General features: G+C 37.7%; 1 protein-coding gene across 5 annotated transcripts in view; it reads right to left on the minus strand.

Annotated features, from left to right (window-relative positions):
* Window positions 1–16,840, minus strand: part of PPP2R3A (protein phosphatase 2 regulatory subunit B''alpha) — a 223,836-nt gene that overhangs the window by 151,226 nt on the left and 55,770 nt on the right. For all 5 annotated transcript variants that reach the window (XM_079922189.1, XM_079922190.1, XM_079922187.1 and 2 more), the window contains one exon: window positions 14,353–16,811. In XM_079922189.1, coding sequence (XP_079778315.1) covers window positions 14,353–16,347 — 1,995 coding nt within the window. In that variant the 5' untranslated portion in view covers window positions 16,348–16,811. The remainder of the gene's footprint in view (window positions 1–14,352; window positions 16,812–16,840) is intronic.

Here is a 16,840-nt window from a genome sequence, read left to right on the forward strand (position 1 = left end):
GTAGCAATACTCATATCAGATAAAATAGACTTTAAAATAATGTTACAAAAGACAAGGAAAGACACTACATAATGATCAAGGGATCAATCCAAGAAAAAGATATAACAATTATAAATATATATGCACCCAACAAAGGAGCACCTCAATACATAAGGCAATTGCTAACAGCTATAAAAGAGAAAATTGACAGTAACACAATAATAGTGGGGGAGTTTAACACCTCACTTAGACCAATGGAGAGACCATCCAAACAGAAAATTAATAAGGAAACACAAGCTTTAAATGACAAAATAAACCAGATAGATTTAATTGATATTTATAGGACATTCGATCCAAAAACAGCATATTACACTTTCTTCTCAAGTGCACGTGGAACATTCTCCAGGATAGATCACATCTTGGGTCACAAATCAAGCCACAGTAAATTTAAGAAAATTGAAATCATATCAAGTATCTTTTCTGACTATGACGCTATGTGAGTAGAAATGGGTTACAGGGAAAAAAACATAAAATAACACAAACACATGGAGGCTAAACAATATGCTACTAAATAACCAAGAGATCACTGAAGAAATTGAAGAGGAAATCAAAAAATACTTAGAGACAAATGACAATGAAAACACGACAATCCAAAACCTATGGGATGCAGCAAAAGCAGTTCTAAGAGGGAAATTTATAGCAATACAATCCTACCTCAAGAAACAAGAAAAATCTCAAATAAACAATGTAACATCACACCTAAAGGAACTAGAGAAAGAAGAACAAACAAAACCCAAAGTTATCAGAAGGAAAGAAGTCATAAAGGTCAGAGCAAAAATAAATGAAATAGAAACAAAGAAAACAATAGCAAAGATCAATAAAACTAAAAGCTGGGGCGGGAGGGAGACGCAAAAGGAAAGAGATATGGGAACATATGTATATGTATAACTGATTCACTTTGTTATAAAGCAGAAACAGAAAATTGTGTAAAGCAATTATGCTCCAATAAAGATGTAAAAATAAATAAAACTAAAAGCTGGTTCTTTGAGAAGATAAACAAAATTGAGAAGCCATTAGCCAGACTCATCAAGAGGGAGAGAACTCTAATCAAGAAAATCAGAAATGAAAAAGGAGAAGCTACAACAGACACCACAGAAATACAAAGCATCCTAAGAGACTACTACAAGCAACTCTATGCCAATAAAATGGACAACCTGGACAAAATGGACAAATTCTTAGAAATGTATATAACCTTCCAAGACTGAACCAGGAAGAAACAGAAAATAGGAACCAACCAATCACAAGTAATGAAATTGAAACTGTGATTAAAAATCTTCCAACAAACAAATGTCCAGGACCAGATGGCTTCACAGGTGAATTCTATCAACAATCTAGAGAACAGCTAACACCCATCCTTCTCAAACTCTACCAAAAAATTGCAGAGGAAGGAACACTCCCAAACTCATTCTACAAGGCCACCATCACCCTGATACCAAAACCAGACAAAGATACTACAAAAAAAGAAAATTACAGTCCAATATCACTGATGAATATAAATGCAAAAATCCTCAACAAAATACTCACAAACAGAATCCAACAACGCATTATAAGGATCATACACCATGATCAAGTGGGATTTACCCCAAGGATGCAAGGATTCTTCAATATCCTCAAAATCAATGTGATACACCATATTAACAAATTGAAGAAGAAAAACCATAAGACCATCTCAATAGATGCAGAAAAAGCTTTTGACAAAATTCAACACCCATTTATGATAAAAACTCTCCAGAAAGTGGGCAAAGAGGGAAGCTACCTCAACATAATAAAGGCCATATACGACAAACCCACAGCAAACATCATTCTCAATGGTGAAAAACTGAAAGCATTTCTTCTAAAATCAGGAACACGACAAGGATGTCCACTCTTGCCACTATTCTTCAACATAGTTTTGCAAGTCCTAGCCACGGCAATCAGAGAAGAAAAAGAAATAAAAGGAATACAAATTGGAAAAGAAGAAGAAAAACTGTCACTGTTTGCAGATGATACGATACTATACATAGAGAAGCCTAAAGATGCTACCAGAAAACTACTAGAGCTAATCAATGAAATTTGGTAAAGTAGCAGGATACAAAACTAATGCACAGAAATCTCTTACTTTCCTATACACTAATCATGAAAAATCTGAAGGAGAAATCAAGGAAACACTCCCACTTACCATTGCAACAAAAAGAATAAAATACCTAGGGAGACAAAAGACCTGTATGCAGAAAACTATAAGACACTGATCCAAGAAATTAAAGATGATAAAAACAGATGGAGAGATATACCATGTTCTTGGATTGGAAAAATCAATATTGTGAAATGACTATACAACCCAAAGCCATCTACAGATTCAATGCAATCCCTAACAAATAACCAATGTCATTTTTTACAGAACTAGAACAAAAAAATCTTAAAATTTGTATGTAGACACAAAAGACCCCGAATAGCCAAAGCAGTCTCGAGGGAAAAAAATACACCTGGAGGAATCAGACTCCCTGACTTCAGACTATACTACAAAGCTACAGTAATCAAGACAGTATGGTACTGGCACAAAAACAGAAATATAGATCAATGGAACAGGATAGAAAGCCCAGCGATAAACCCATGCACCTGTGGTCTACTAATCTATGACAAAGAAGGCAAGGATATACAATGGAGAAAAGACAGTCTCTTCTATAAGTGGTGCTGGGAAAACTGGAAAGCTATGTTAAGAGAATGAAATTAGAACACTCTCTAACACCATATACAAAAATAAACTCAAAATGGATTAGAGACCTAAATGTAAGACTGGACAGTATAAAACTCTTAGAGGAAAACATAGGAAAAGAAAAAAAAAAGTCACGTACCACAATGTTCACTGCAGCTCTATTTACAATAGCCCGGACATGGAAGCAACCTAGGTGTCCATCAACAGATGAATGGATAAAGATGATGTGCCACATATATACAATGGAATACTACTCAGCCATATAAAGAAATGAAATTGAGTTATTTGTAGTGAGGTGGATGGACCTAGAGTCTGTCATACAGAGTGAAGTAAGTCAGAAAGAGAAAAACAAATACTGTATGCTGACACATACATATGGAATCTGAATCTAAAAAAAAAAAAAGGTTATGAAGAACCTAGGGGCAGGACAGGAATAAAGACACAGACATAGAGAATGGACTTGAGGACACGGGGAGGGCGAAGGGTAAGCTGGGACGAAGTGAGAGAGTGGCATATATACACTACCAAATGTAAAATAGATAGCTAGTGGGAAGCAGCCACATAGCACAGCTCAGTGCTTTGTGACCACCTAGAGGGGTGGATAGGGAGGGTGGGAGGGAGACGCAAGAGGGAGGAGATATGAGGATGTATGTATAGCTGATTCACTTTGTTATAAAGCAGAAACTAACACACCATTGTAAAGCAATTATACTCCAATAAAGATGTAAAAAAAAAAAAAAAAGAGAAGGCTAGAATTGATGGTCAAGGACCCTAGGGCTGAGCATTATGTTGCAAATATAACAGCTGATGGAGCTGTGTCTCTTGGATGTCAAAGTGCCTTTTGGATGCCTGGTTTTAAAGAGGGCAGAATTGTTGTATGTTTATGCTGACAGAATGATCAAAGGGAAAAAACTGATGACTGCAGGGGAGAAAAGGGTCAATCACTGGAGGAGTGTCCCTGGGTTGATGGGAGAGGTGGGGATCTAGAGCACAAGTATAGAGGATGGCCTTAGAAAGGTGCCCGGACTGTATATGCACAGCAACAGAAGGGAAGGGAAAGTATATAGGTACTGATATGGCTAGGTGGGTGGCTACAGGTCTCCTCGTATTGCTTCAGTTTTCTCAGTAAAATAGGAACCAAAGTAATTTGCTGAGGGCAAGGATGAAAGAGGAGATGTTAGAGGACAGAGAAGAAGCTACGAAAGAGTCATTTGCAAAGCGGGAAAGTGAGGGAGTAGGGAAACGTAGTAGGACTGCCAGAGTGCTAAAGGCACACTGTATGTTGGCAGTCATAAATTTAACAGAAGACCACTCAGTATGGTTGTGTGATATTCTCCAGCCAAGGTCAGCTGCACAAATAAAAGCCCAGAGTAGACAGAAACACATTTAACATCAGTTGGAGTTTTCCCAGATGAGTACCACAAAATGAAGGCAAGGCATGGAAACAGAGTACATTCAGAGAGTGATTTTAATGATGAACTATGACAGTGGTTCTCAAACAAGATCATGTATGAGAATCACCTAAAGGGCTTGTTAAAGCACAGGTTGCTGGGCCTCAACCTCAGAGTTTTAATTTAGTAGGCCTGGGCCGGGGCCTGAGGATATGCATTTCTATCCAGCTCCCAGGTGATGCTAATGCTGTTAGTTGGGAACCATATTTTTAAAGCCACTGACATAAACAAAGGACCAGAGAATGAGCAGCTAAAGAAGGGCAGAGGACAAGCTCACTGGAGGAGAGATCAAAGAACTGAGAAGCCCAGGTACTGAATGCCTCATCTACTGAAAACTCACAAGAATGTTAGCAAGTAGTATTGGAAAGTACAGCCAGGAGTTAAAATCTTCAAGAAATAAGGGAAGGGACCTGGGGGTGGTAGATGACTAAAATCAAGGAGGGGTAGTGGGTGGCAAGTCTGATGACATTAGCTCAAAGTTGGGGGAGGGTAGTTTCAGAGAGGTGGGAAAAAGAATAGCCTGGAAGCTGCAATGAAACGTAAGAACATTTACTGCTTCCTCTAGATCCAGTGAGACAGGGGGTGGAGTGGGAAAGAAAAGTGCCATCATTTCACATGGCTATAGTACTCTTAGGGAGAAATAGGTTTCAGTTAGAACAAGAAGGTAAAGGGAATGTTTAGAAAAGAGTTTGATGACCTAGGACATTTTGCCAGTGGATGATCAAGAGGGCATGGTGAAAGGATTTTAGGGCTGGGCTCAGAAAAGGGGATGTACAAGAGTAGGGTGAGGAGGAAAGTGATGATCTGGATTCCTAGACTTCCCTGGTGACTAATGTAAACAGGGATGAAGGGCATATCAGATTAGTCCTGATGGTCTTAAGGCAGAAATGGTGAGGGGAACTGAGGACTGCTTACCAGGAGCAATCTGAGCTCTGGGAGCTCCTTTTCGCTCCTGTTCTGGAGGCTGTAGGGGGGGCTATACTTAGCAGAAGTACCCGGATATCTGGGTCTCGCATTTTACTTCTAGAGGAACATGCATAATTGGGAGCATATTTACCCCCCCCCCATTTTTTTGTGTACACACAGACATATCAATAACAAAAAGGGATCACATTGGTACATCTGTTTTGCAATTTACATTTTTATCTATTTATCTTGACCATTTTTCTACATTAGTACATACATATCTATCATATTCTTTTGAATACAGGTGGGGACATATCTGAGATAAGTGATGTTGATTAATTAGAACGGATGGAGATGCAAAAGGACCTGATCTCAGAAGACATTAAAGGTGGAGGGGGAACACTGGTTGAACTCATTCTGCAAATTTATATTTGCCCCTGGCCAGATCCCTTTTTACTTTTATTAATCTGCATGGTGGTTAATGAAGTAGAAGGGAGAATGGTTTCCTATTTGAGTGTTTTGATTTCTAGTCAAACATTCCCAGCACTGAACTCAAGAAACCATCAGCACCTATAAAGCTGGGGGAGAAGAAACATTTTCCCTCAATGACATGGCTGGTTCATCTTAATGAAGGCACGGATAAAAACCTAGAAAGTAAAAAGAGAAATGCTCCAGAAGAAACTTTTAATAAGGTTCCAAAAGTGTGCTTTGATACAATTTTATTTATTTACATAATTATTCTGCATTTAAATATATATATGAAATTATAGAATATAATATCTAAACTTTGAAAAAACCCGTAATGTTAGATCATTAACCTAGGAAGGCCCATTATTGCCCCTGGAATGGTATCTCAGACACATATTCCTGATCAGGGTCAGAAAAAACAAAGTGAGTGCTAGTAATAAGTGTAAATCCTTCCCACCTTAAAAGATTACTCTGACCCTCTTGGGCATCCAAAAACAAACAAACAAAAACAAACAACTGTACTGAAATTAAGTGTCCAGAAAAGTTCTTTTCCAACCTAAATCCATGGGGATGAAGATGGGACTTCTGAGAATGGGGAAAAGGAATTTTCAGGATTTAAACAAACAGCTTGTATATGGAGGTACTACACTAGGGCTTGAGGGTGCAATGGTTAATAAGGGAGCACCCTCTCCTCAAAATGCCTACAGTCTATAATCAAGAAATTTCCATCCTGCGATAAGGTAAAATGATCTACACTTTTAATGGGGTTCTCCCCTCTTGCCAGGGAAGGTGATGGGATTTTCCCCAGAACACCATAGGTTTTTAGGTGTTAAAAGCTAGAGGAATTAAGAGGCCAGAGGTCTGGGTGAGATATTTGAGTCTTGCTGAGGCACCACCCTCAAGTCCTAGAAGGGAACCTTATGTCAGGTCCTTTTGCATGCACCCTTGAGAAGCCAAGGGCCGGGAAAGAGATGGCCTTCAGGCAAGAGGGCAGAGTTTCCATTTGAGAAGGGGCAAAGCAGACAAGCAAAAATCCCTTCATCTGATTATTCATTCACTTTTTTGTTTATTCATTCAATAAATACTTATTTAACGCTACCATTTGCTAAATAAAGGCCAATAGAGGATAGTGGCTCAGGCAAAGAAACTTGAGAGGAATTCATAAATCTCTCTGCATGTGCTTACATTTCTATAGGGGTATGTTTGGGAGCCGGAGATTACAATTTTGGAGTCTGAAGTGGTAAAAGAGAAGATAAGGTACGAATTAGGTTGTGAGATAGAATGTCTGCTTAGAGTCTGACTTAAAAACTGCAGAAAAATGATGGGAGATGGGTCCCACCCATTTAACCCTTTACTTTATTAGTGTGAATTCTACTAACTTGGAATTTGAAATAATATAAGCACAGCAGCCTGATACTTCCCTTTATACTCTCTTGGAAGGGGAGTTCTGTTAAGCCCATTTCGTTTGCCCTTGATCATCAAGATTAGACTACCAGAGAGCCTGGGTTTGAGAGAAACAATGGATTTATGATCTATCCATCTAGCCTCCCTTACTGGATTCTCCTAGGACCAAAGGCTTATATTTGTAAGATAGATGGAGAAGATTAAGGTACATTTTGTTGTCCTGGAACAGTATGGAAATGGTCTAAGCCAATGTGAGAAATAAACCTCTACCCTTAGTATCATTAACACTGTAATAACACCAACATTTAGGACCTTAAGTAAATTAATTGGATAAGAGTAGGGTATCCACATCCAAATGCTATTTCCTCCAGAGAAACTTCCTTGAATTCCACAAGCTGGGATCTCTCTCTCCATCCTCTGAACTCTGTAGCACTTCACTTATCTCTTTCATGGAATCCATTCTTTCTACTTTGCATCACAGTAAATAGCTCATCTCTCCTACTAGACTGTGAGCTCCACAAAGCTCATGATGTCTGATTTATCTTTATCCCCAACTGTGTGCTGTACACAGTACATGTTTAAGCTATTTAGAAACTATCTTTTTAAAAGCATTTTAAAGCATTTTAGCAACCTCCATTTTGCATACCAATAATGTATTAACTATGTTAAAATAAACTTCTAGGCTCAAGATGGAGCTGCTTCTGCCATGTCATCAAACCAAAACTTGGATAACTTATGTGTCCCTGTAAATGGTCCACTTGACCAAAAATGTTGTATATTCAGTCAGCTAATCCCCAAATGCCAAGCCAACTGTGGGCCTTCTCACCCCAAACAAGGTTGACTATGGGGCCCCAGCCAATCAGATATTTGCCTCTTCCTTTTTCTTCATTTTTTATCCTATAAAAGCTTCTTGCCTTCCACTCCATTTTGTCACTCTCCAAAAGGAGATTCTACTTCATGAAGTGTTAAATAAAGCCTGTTTGATCACCTAAATTGTCTTCTTTAATCATTTTTAACAACTATGAATGATCTTTACCACATTATTAAGATAGATCCAGCTAAAGTTCACACCTGGCAATACTCTGATAATAGTTTTACTCTTTAATTTTGAAATTAATAGTTTTAAAAAATTAAACATTAAAATTTTAATTTGTACTTTCTAGTAATTCAGACAGGTTTCCCCCTCAATTAGTGAAATTTGTAAGGTTTCACTAGACTTAAATATTATAGTATAGCTTAAAAAAAAATCTTCCTCTTTCATTGAAGAATTCTTCCCCCTGCCCTCCACTCTTTCCATTGAGACAAGCAGTAATGGAAATTTCCCCCGGCTTTGTTTTTACTAAAATTAAGTAAAAGTAAATAATTTTCAGGGGAGGCTAGGGTTTATTATTTTAATCTGTGAATAATAGCCAACAGGTTATTGCCCCATAAGGCTAAAAACAGACCAGAAACGACTGTAATACCATCTGCTGGAGGTAATAAAACATGGAATTAAAATATCATTTATTACGTGAACTTCCAAAGCAGTACAATTTTTCTCAGTGTTTAAAAAAATTTTTAATGTCCCATGTCAAAACATGTCCTAAGTAATTCACCCATTTGTTATTATGAAACCCTTTGAAACCTCAGCCACACCTCCTTTCTCTCCTCTACAAGCTGTTCTTTTTATTTTTAAATTGAAGTATAGTTGATTTACAATATTATATTAGTTTCAGGTATACAACACAGTGATTTGTATTTTTATAGATTATACTCCATTTAGTTATTATAAAATATTGGCTACATTCCCGATGCTGTACAATATATCCTTGTAGCTTCTTTATTTTCTCCTTAGTAGTTTGTACCTCTTAACCCCCTTCCCCTATCTTGCTCTATCTCCCACCCCTCCACCCACTGGTAACCACTAGTTTGTTCTCTATATCTGTGAGTCTGTTTCGTTATATTCATTCATTTGCTTTAATTTTTTAGATTCTACATATAAGTGAAAACATACTGTTCTCTTCTGTTTAACTCATTTCAGACCCATCTGAATAACATCTCAGCTATTCTAGGACCTACAGGATTGTTTCCTGTCACTTAGAGTCTTTGTGAAAAATGTATGTACACAGGCAAACACTCATTTGTTGACCAATGATATAGATAACTTGACACAGTGAGAGACTTCATGAGCAAAGAAAGGAAAAAAGAACAGGCAATAAGACAGGGGATGAAAACGAATCTGTTTTGCCACATAGCACAGGGAGTTCAGCTCGGTGCTTTGTGACCACCTAGAGGGGTGGGATAGGGAAGGTGGGAGGGAGATGCAAGAGAGAAGGGATATGTGGATATATGTGTATGTATAGCTGATTCACTTTTTTATACAGCAGAAACGAACACAACATTGTAAAGCAATTATACTCCAATAAAGATGTTAAAAAAAAAGGAATCTACCTTAAGTGGAAAAGTCAGAGATAGGTAGTGACTGGAGAGGAAAGGGGAGAAAGCTGTGTAGATCAGAACCCATGATGAAGGATTCTGAAACTCTGGGCTTACTTACTTTTCTGTTTCTACTGGTACACTGTTTTACTGCCATCCATCATTGGTAGTTTTTGCTATTGATATTTAATGATGTTTCCAAGATTTCCAATGTCTTTAACAAAATATCACACTGAACCTTATCAAAAGTCTGTTTTGCTGATCTACAATGAAATAATACCTAGACTAAGAATTAGCAAACATTTTCTGTAAACGGGCAGATTGTAAATATATTAGGCTTTAAGGTCTCTGTTGTAACTACTCAGCTTAGTAGGCAGAGCACAAGAGCAGTCATAGACCATATGTAAGTGAAGGACTGTAGCTGTGTTCCAATAAAACTATTTACAAACACAGGTGGCAGGTCCCATTTGGTCCATGGGCCACAGGTTGCTGACCCCTGATTTAGACCAATATCCTCTTTATCAATCTCTCAACATCCTCCTAGTATTTTCTATTTGACTCCCTCTCCCAATATAGGTTTGAATAGTATTTCTGGACAACAAATACTGTTCCTTGTGAGAAATTATTTTGAAATACATATGTATTAAAATATTAATTATATATAATATTGTCAAGTCAATCTTTCTTCTCAGGGATAATCATCAATGTCATATAAAAGCAATTCCTACATGCCCCTTACGTAAGTCTTTTACTTGAAATGTTTTGAACAACTGGAAAATTTCTGACTGTCCAAAATGTTGAAAAAATAAAAGCCTTAATTTATTATTCTTTAAAAAATTATTATTCTTAAAAAACTGTACTTGTGGGGCTCCTCTGCTTTAAAGTCTTCTTTAGCTCCTCACTCCCCTAGAACAAATTCTTTTTTAAAAAATTGAAGTATAGTTGCTGTACAATATTATGTAAGTTACAGGTGTATGAGATAGTAATTCACAATTTTTAAAGGTTATACTCCATTTATAGTTATTATAAAATATTGGCTATATTCCCCGTGTTGCACAATATATCCTTGTAGCTTATTTTATACCTAGTAGTTTATACCTCTTACTCCCCCAACCCTATATTGCCCCTCCCCGCTTCCCTCTCCCCACTGGCAACCACTAGTTTGTTCTCTATATCTGTGAGTCTGCTTCTTTTTTTTTTTTTTTTTTTTTGTGGTACGCAGGCCTCTCACTGCTGTGGCCTCTCCCGTTGCGGAGCACAGGCTCCGGACGTGCAGGCTCAGCGGCCATGGCTCACAGGCCCAGCCGCTCCACGGCATGTGGGATCCTCCCGGACTGGGGTACGAACCCGCGTCCCCTGCATCGGCAGGCGGACCCCCAACCACCGCGCCACCAGGGAGGCCCAGAGTCTGCTTCTTTTTTGTAGGACAAACTATTTAGCATAGCATACAAGGAAGGTCATTCGTAAGCTGGCCCTAACCTACCTCTCTGATTTTATTTTCTGCTACTTTCTGTTCATTTTTTTTATACAAGAATAAAAACATGACCAACAATACTGTATAAAAACTTGCAGGATGGGACTTCCCTGGTGACACAGTGGTTAAGAATCCACCTGCCAATGCAGGGGACACAGGTTCGAGCCTGGTACAGGAAGATCCCACATGCCACGAGGCAACTAATCCTGTGTGCCACAACTATTGAGCCCACGCTCCACAAGAGAAGCCACCACAATGAGAAGCCCGCGCACTGCAATGAAGAGTAGCCCCCGTTCACTGCAACTAGAGAAAGCCCGCGCGCAGCAACGAAGACCCAATGCAGCCAAAAATAAATAAATAAAATTTAAAAAACGTTTTAAAAAAAAAAGCTTGCAGGAGATAAATATTGACACTTCAGGAAGTGGTTACTTCTGGAAAGGGGAGAGAATACTGGGGAGGGGAGCCCTAGGGATTTCAACTATATCTGAGATGACCTTTTATTAAACGATGATGATAATATTAATGAAAATATTAAGTAAAACAAAGATCTGAAACAAAGCTATGGCAAAACATTAAGATTTGACAAAGCTAAGTGGTGAGTAATAAGAATGCTTTTTCTACCATTCACAATACTTTTCTATTTGTTTAAAATAGAGGTTGAAAAACTACAGTCTGTGGGCCAAATCTGGCCCACTGCCTATTTTTTAAGACTTGGAGCTAAGAATGGTTTTATATTATTAAAAGGTTGTTTAAACAAACAAACAACAAAGAAGACTATGTGACAGAGAACTTGTGACCTTCAAAGCCTAAGATATTTACTATTTGGCCCTTTATAGAAAACGTTTGCCATCTCCTGATTTAAAATATTTCATAAGAAGAAAAGAAAGATAAAAAAAATGAAAAGGTAGGAGGCAAGGAAGAATAGTTTTGTTTTCTTGCATTAAGTACATTCCTGAATTAAACATTTTATATTACCTGTTTCTTTAAATTAGCTTTTCATGAATTACTTTTTCAACTTTCATTAAGAAGAAATCTCAATATCTCAATAAAGAAATAAAAATTATAATGGCGATGGATGGTAATAAGACTTATTGTGGTGATTATTTCAGTGTATACAAATATCAAGTTGTTATGTTGTACACCTGAAACTAATATAATGTTATAAGTCAATTATACCTCAATTAAAAAAATTATGTACCTCTGGGGGGAAAAAAAGAAGAAATCTCATCAAATTTTATTCTATGATATTGGAACTTATTTAAAAGACCTATGGGAGAGTCTTTTAATATGATTTTGACTTCAGTCCATACTTGTCAAAAAACTGGGGAGCTCATTAGAGGCCATTGTGTCATTTTCAGGTAGCTGTACGTAGATTGGAGACCCACTTATGAGCTGTCATCCAGGGACACAGGAGAGATGCTGCACAGGACCTATTCTTGGCTTCAAGTTCACATTTTCTGCTTTCTGTAGCCCACCTCTCCTAGAAGAATTTTGTCTCCTTTTTTCTCAGAAGATAATGGGGCGAGAGGGTTAAATAAAATTCAAAACACTATATTACAGTAAGAGTTTCTGGCTAGAGTGGCTGTGAGACATTGGAATATGTCATCAGAGAAAGTAGACTCTGTTTTTTTTAATGGGGAAATAGTGAGAAAATACATCTAAATATCTTGGCATGGCTCAGATCACAAATACTGTTAGATCTTCTGTTATTACCATTTTGAGGTTGCTATATAGGCATTTTCTTTTCTTTATAAAATATTAAGCACATCAGAATTGCTTATGTACATGAAAGGATTTTTTTCTTATTTTTATAATTAATTTCCATAGTTCCTCCCCCCAGCACTGACTCACATTAACTAAAGATATTACCATCTGTGAATCAATGAATGAGGAGGCTCACACAGAGACTTCACAGAAATGCTCAGTGAACACTTGAGGATCTTTAGACCTAAATTATTTAATAACCTTAAGTAGTTATTGTTTTAAACTTTAGTGTCACTAGTAACTAAAAATGTGCACAGGAGAACAACAGCCACAAAACAAATACGAGGTAAAATTTATTCTGATCACAATATGCATTTTTTCCTGTTCCAATGAAAACATTAATGCTAAAATAATAAGTAACTTGTTTTTTAACTTGGCCATATTTATGCCATCTCTAATATCCATTTGTTTTTTAAATTTACTACATTAAAGATATACAACATGGCATAAAATAATATGACAAAATACTTACAATCCATCACCAGATTATGAAATAGAACATTACTAATTTTACTGAGGCCCTGGACACCCTTCCTCAGTTCCATCTCTCTTCCTTCCTCTAGGGATTAATCATTGTTCTGAATACTGTATTTGATGTATCCGTGTATTTATTCATACTTTTTGGACAAATGTAAATATCTCTAAATAATTCATATCATTATTTTACAACTTGCTTTGGCTTCATGTCTGAATTCATACATGTTGGCATGTATGGTATATTCATATGGTAGAGACAGTGCTCACCAAATATTTTATGTGCTCCCCTATGACTCTTAGACTTCAGGTTGGAATCACTGGATTGTGAGCAGATGGGAAGTGTGTCATGTGTGGGACAAGGCAGTTAAAAGCTCCATCCCTTTCTTCGCCTTCCTTGGTGAACTCACAGGCCACATATTCCAGATGGGGCAATGGGGCAGCTGTAGGGACATGGAGCATCTATCAGCCTGGGTCCCTGAGTGAGGTGGAGCAGAGCCCCTTACCAACTGCGTTGGACATGGAAAACGAACAAAAATAATCCTGTTGTGCTAAGACACACACACATACCTACAAATGGGCAGATAACTCCCTTTCTGGGATTATTCAAAAACAGTGCTATCAGTAGCAGGGTAGATTCAAAGCCTTTTGAAAATACTTCTACCCTATGACTGTAGATGGATATTTATTCCCACTTGCATGATGAAGGAAATCTCACATCCTCTAGTCTTTACCTTCTTTGAAGACCTATTGCACTAACAAAACTTTCAGAGACATGCTTACATGTTCACATACTGTTTCTGGTATGTTAGCTTTGTTTCCCCAACTAGATTTTAACTTCTACACTGGCTTGCACTCTACACAGCATTCAGTAATAAGTGGCCTACTGGTTGACTGAGGGTAAGAACTAATATTAAATGCCTACTTTGTGTAAGGCACCTTGCTTGTGCTTCACATAAGTTATCTTGATCGTTATTATTTCCATTATATAGATGAGAATATTAAGGCTAAGTAACTTTCCTTTGGTCACAGAGCTAGGAAGATGATAAAGGATGTGGGGAAGGCAACTAAAACTAGTCTGACTGACTCTAAAGATTTTGCTTTTTGGCTTTCTCCACTGAACTTAGTGAGACCGTGCCTAGTGCAGGGCAGGAGCTTTAGGAGAACATAAAATGAGTAACAAAAAAAGTTTCTGTTTATAAATTTTGCAAACATTAGAACATTTCTTTGGCGACATCTCAGAACTGAAGATTGTCGGGTCTTACCTTGATCACCTCTGGGGTCTGCTGAATCAAAACCACTGAGGTAGTGTCATTGGCTTTATCACCAACAGGACTTCTACAGACTGATAAACTGGCCTGCGAGGAAGTTGTCAAGGTTTCTTGTAGAATTTGCATCATCTCTTTTTCTTGTGATAGGTTCCCTCTGCCTGATTTGCATTCAACCAGTTCTTGAGCAAAGTCTTCAATGCTTTCTAGAATTCGCAGTAAGAGGGCTCGATCCTCTTCCTCTATTTTGTGTCCGTTGGTTTCAATAATCCTTGTTAGGCAGGAAGGTGAGACTTTTTCCGTGGGTGAAGAGACTTTAGATTCAGGCTCAAGATCTACAGGGAGGTGACCAGTCAATTGACTATGACTATTTAGAGAGACAGAGCTTTTACCTTTGGCAAGTGGCTCTCTTAGAGAGGTCTCCATTTTCTGTGAGAAAGATTCCAAATCCATTAACAATTTATCTATCTCTTCCTGACTGTTAGGATTCATAAAATCTCTGTGGTTTCCCTCTTCAACTTTAGGAACTTTTGATTTAAGACCTTCCTCAGGTAGATTAACAACTGATTTCTCAAATATCTTACCAATTTCATTTTGCATTGAGGCAGGGCATTTTTTAAGATGAGTACCACGAACTGATAATTCTGCTCTATCTTCATTTGCCTTTAACAACTCCTGACTGGGTCCATTTTCTGTCCTCTGTCCTTTATCTAATGTTTTCTTTCCATCTGACTCTTCCTCAATATAAAGGGTTTCCACTAGATTACCAGAAGAAACATTTTCTAAAGCGTTCATGGTTAATGACTGTGATTGAAGCTGGACATTTTTTAGAGGTCTGGGATCACTTATCTCTAAATTACACAAGGAATTTGTAGAGTTGTTTGGAATGGATTTTACAGTGTCTGTTTTCCTAGAACTGTGCTTGTCATCTTGCAGTTCTATAGTTTGAAAGTGTCCAGAGTCAGGGGCTGAGAGCTGGACAACATCCTCATACTTAGGGGGCTGTTCAGTGCCAAATACTGGGGAGAAGGGAGTCAGTTGTAAACTAGGCATATTACTGACCAGTTCTGTTAAATCTATAGCCTCATTATTCCCAGACTGCATGAATTCAAATGGTAGCTTTTTCAGATAGGATGCTAACCTGGTCATTACATTCATATAGACAGTTTCAGAGCTAGAAATTGCATCATTACCATTTCCTTCACTGATGCTACTCCCTGACTTTTTCTTTATACATTGTTTTATGATGTCTGTGCATTTTTTCAAATCCTCAGAGCATTTTAGCAAGATGTCTAAGCACATCTTTATGTCTGTTCCAGAAGAAAAATTATCTATTTTATGTTTTTCCAAAATCTGAGTAACCAGGTCTTCTTCAGAGAAGTTGTGAAGAAGCAATGAAGTCAGGTTCGTATCGAGTGAGTTTCTATGGGATAAAGATTTTTCCTCGACTGAGGAACTCCGGAGTAAACCAAAGGATGGGGAGTTCCCATCATGGTTATAATGGCCACAGAGCAAGTCAAAATCAACTGACCTCCTGTTAAATGAGTCAGACTTAACTTTCCTTCCCTTTCTGTAAGCTGCGTGGTTAGAGTTTTTGAGTTTTTCAAGGGAAAATTCTTTTATTTTCCCACTGGCAAAACTGATTGCTTCTCCTGCAATGTCCTTTAAGTTACAGGTGTTCTGAAATGTAGATCCTTTCCTGACCCTGGGTATGCCTGTGAGGGCCTGATGGGGATAGTCACCTTCAGCTGAGGAAAACCCATTTTCATGGGGTAGAAACAGAGAGTCCAGATCTGCATCTCTGAACTGAGACACAGGGATGTGTAAGAGGTCTGCACAAACACTATGATGGACCACAATGCAGTCAACTCCATGGGTGAAGGTGTGGCAGGTTCCAGTGCAATAATGTACAGCTTGCTCAAAACGCCGGTCTATCACCACACTGCTGTAGTGGTTCACAGTACTAACCACAAGTCTGTAAGTTGCTGCCATAATATCAAATCCACTTAGTGGTGGGGCATGGAATTTTCTAGAACTTGTTTCAAGTAAATTCTCCTAAAAGACACTCAGCTGAAAATATATTTGATGACAATGTTCAGTGGTTTCTTGCAAATATAATGACCTTTCCCACAAAGGGAAATCATCAAAATTTGAGGTTTGGTAACTGTCAGGATACAGTAGCCGTTGCACATGTGTGCTCTTATTAACAAGTCTAATAATTTAATAACTGTGCCTTCTAGTTTAATTTAGTAATATCATGACACTATAGGATTATTTTTAGGAATAAATTTTAAGAAGATTAAAGAATATTCTCTTTTAGTTCTTCAGCAGTTCTATGATGCAGACATTTATGGTCATAAATATACATGAATCTCAGTTGGTAGTATTGAAGTATTGTGATAACTGAGTCCTCCAAAGGTTTAAATGATCCATTTTTCTGTGAATGACAGGAAAACCTATAATGAAAAAAGAAAATAATTAAAAG

The sequence above is a fragment of the Stenella coeruleoalba genome, assembly GCF_951394435.1.
Source record: "Stenella coeruleoalba genome assembly, chromosome: 5".
In the NCBI taxonomy this organism is placed as follows: Eukaryota; Metazoa; Chordata; class Mammalia; order Artiodactyla; family Delphinidae; genus Stenella; species Stenella coeruleoalba.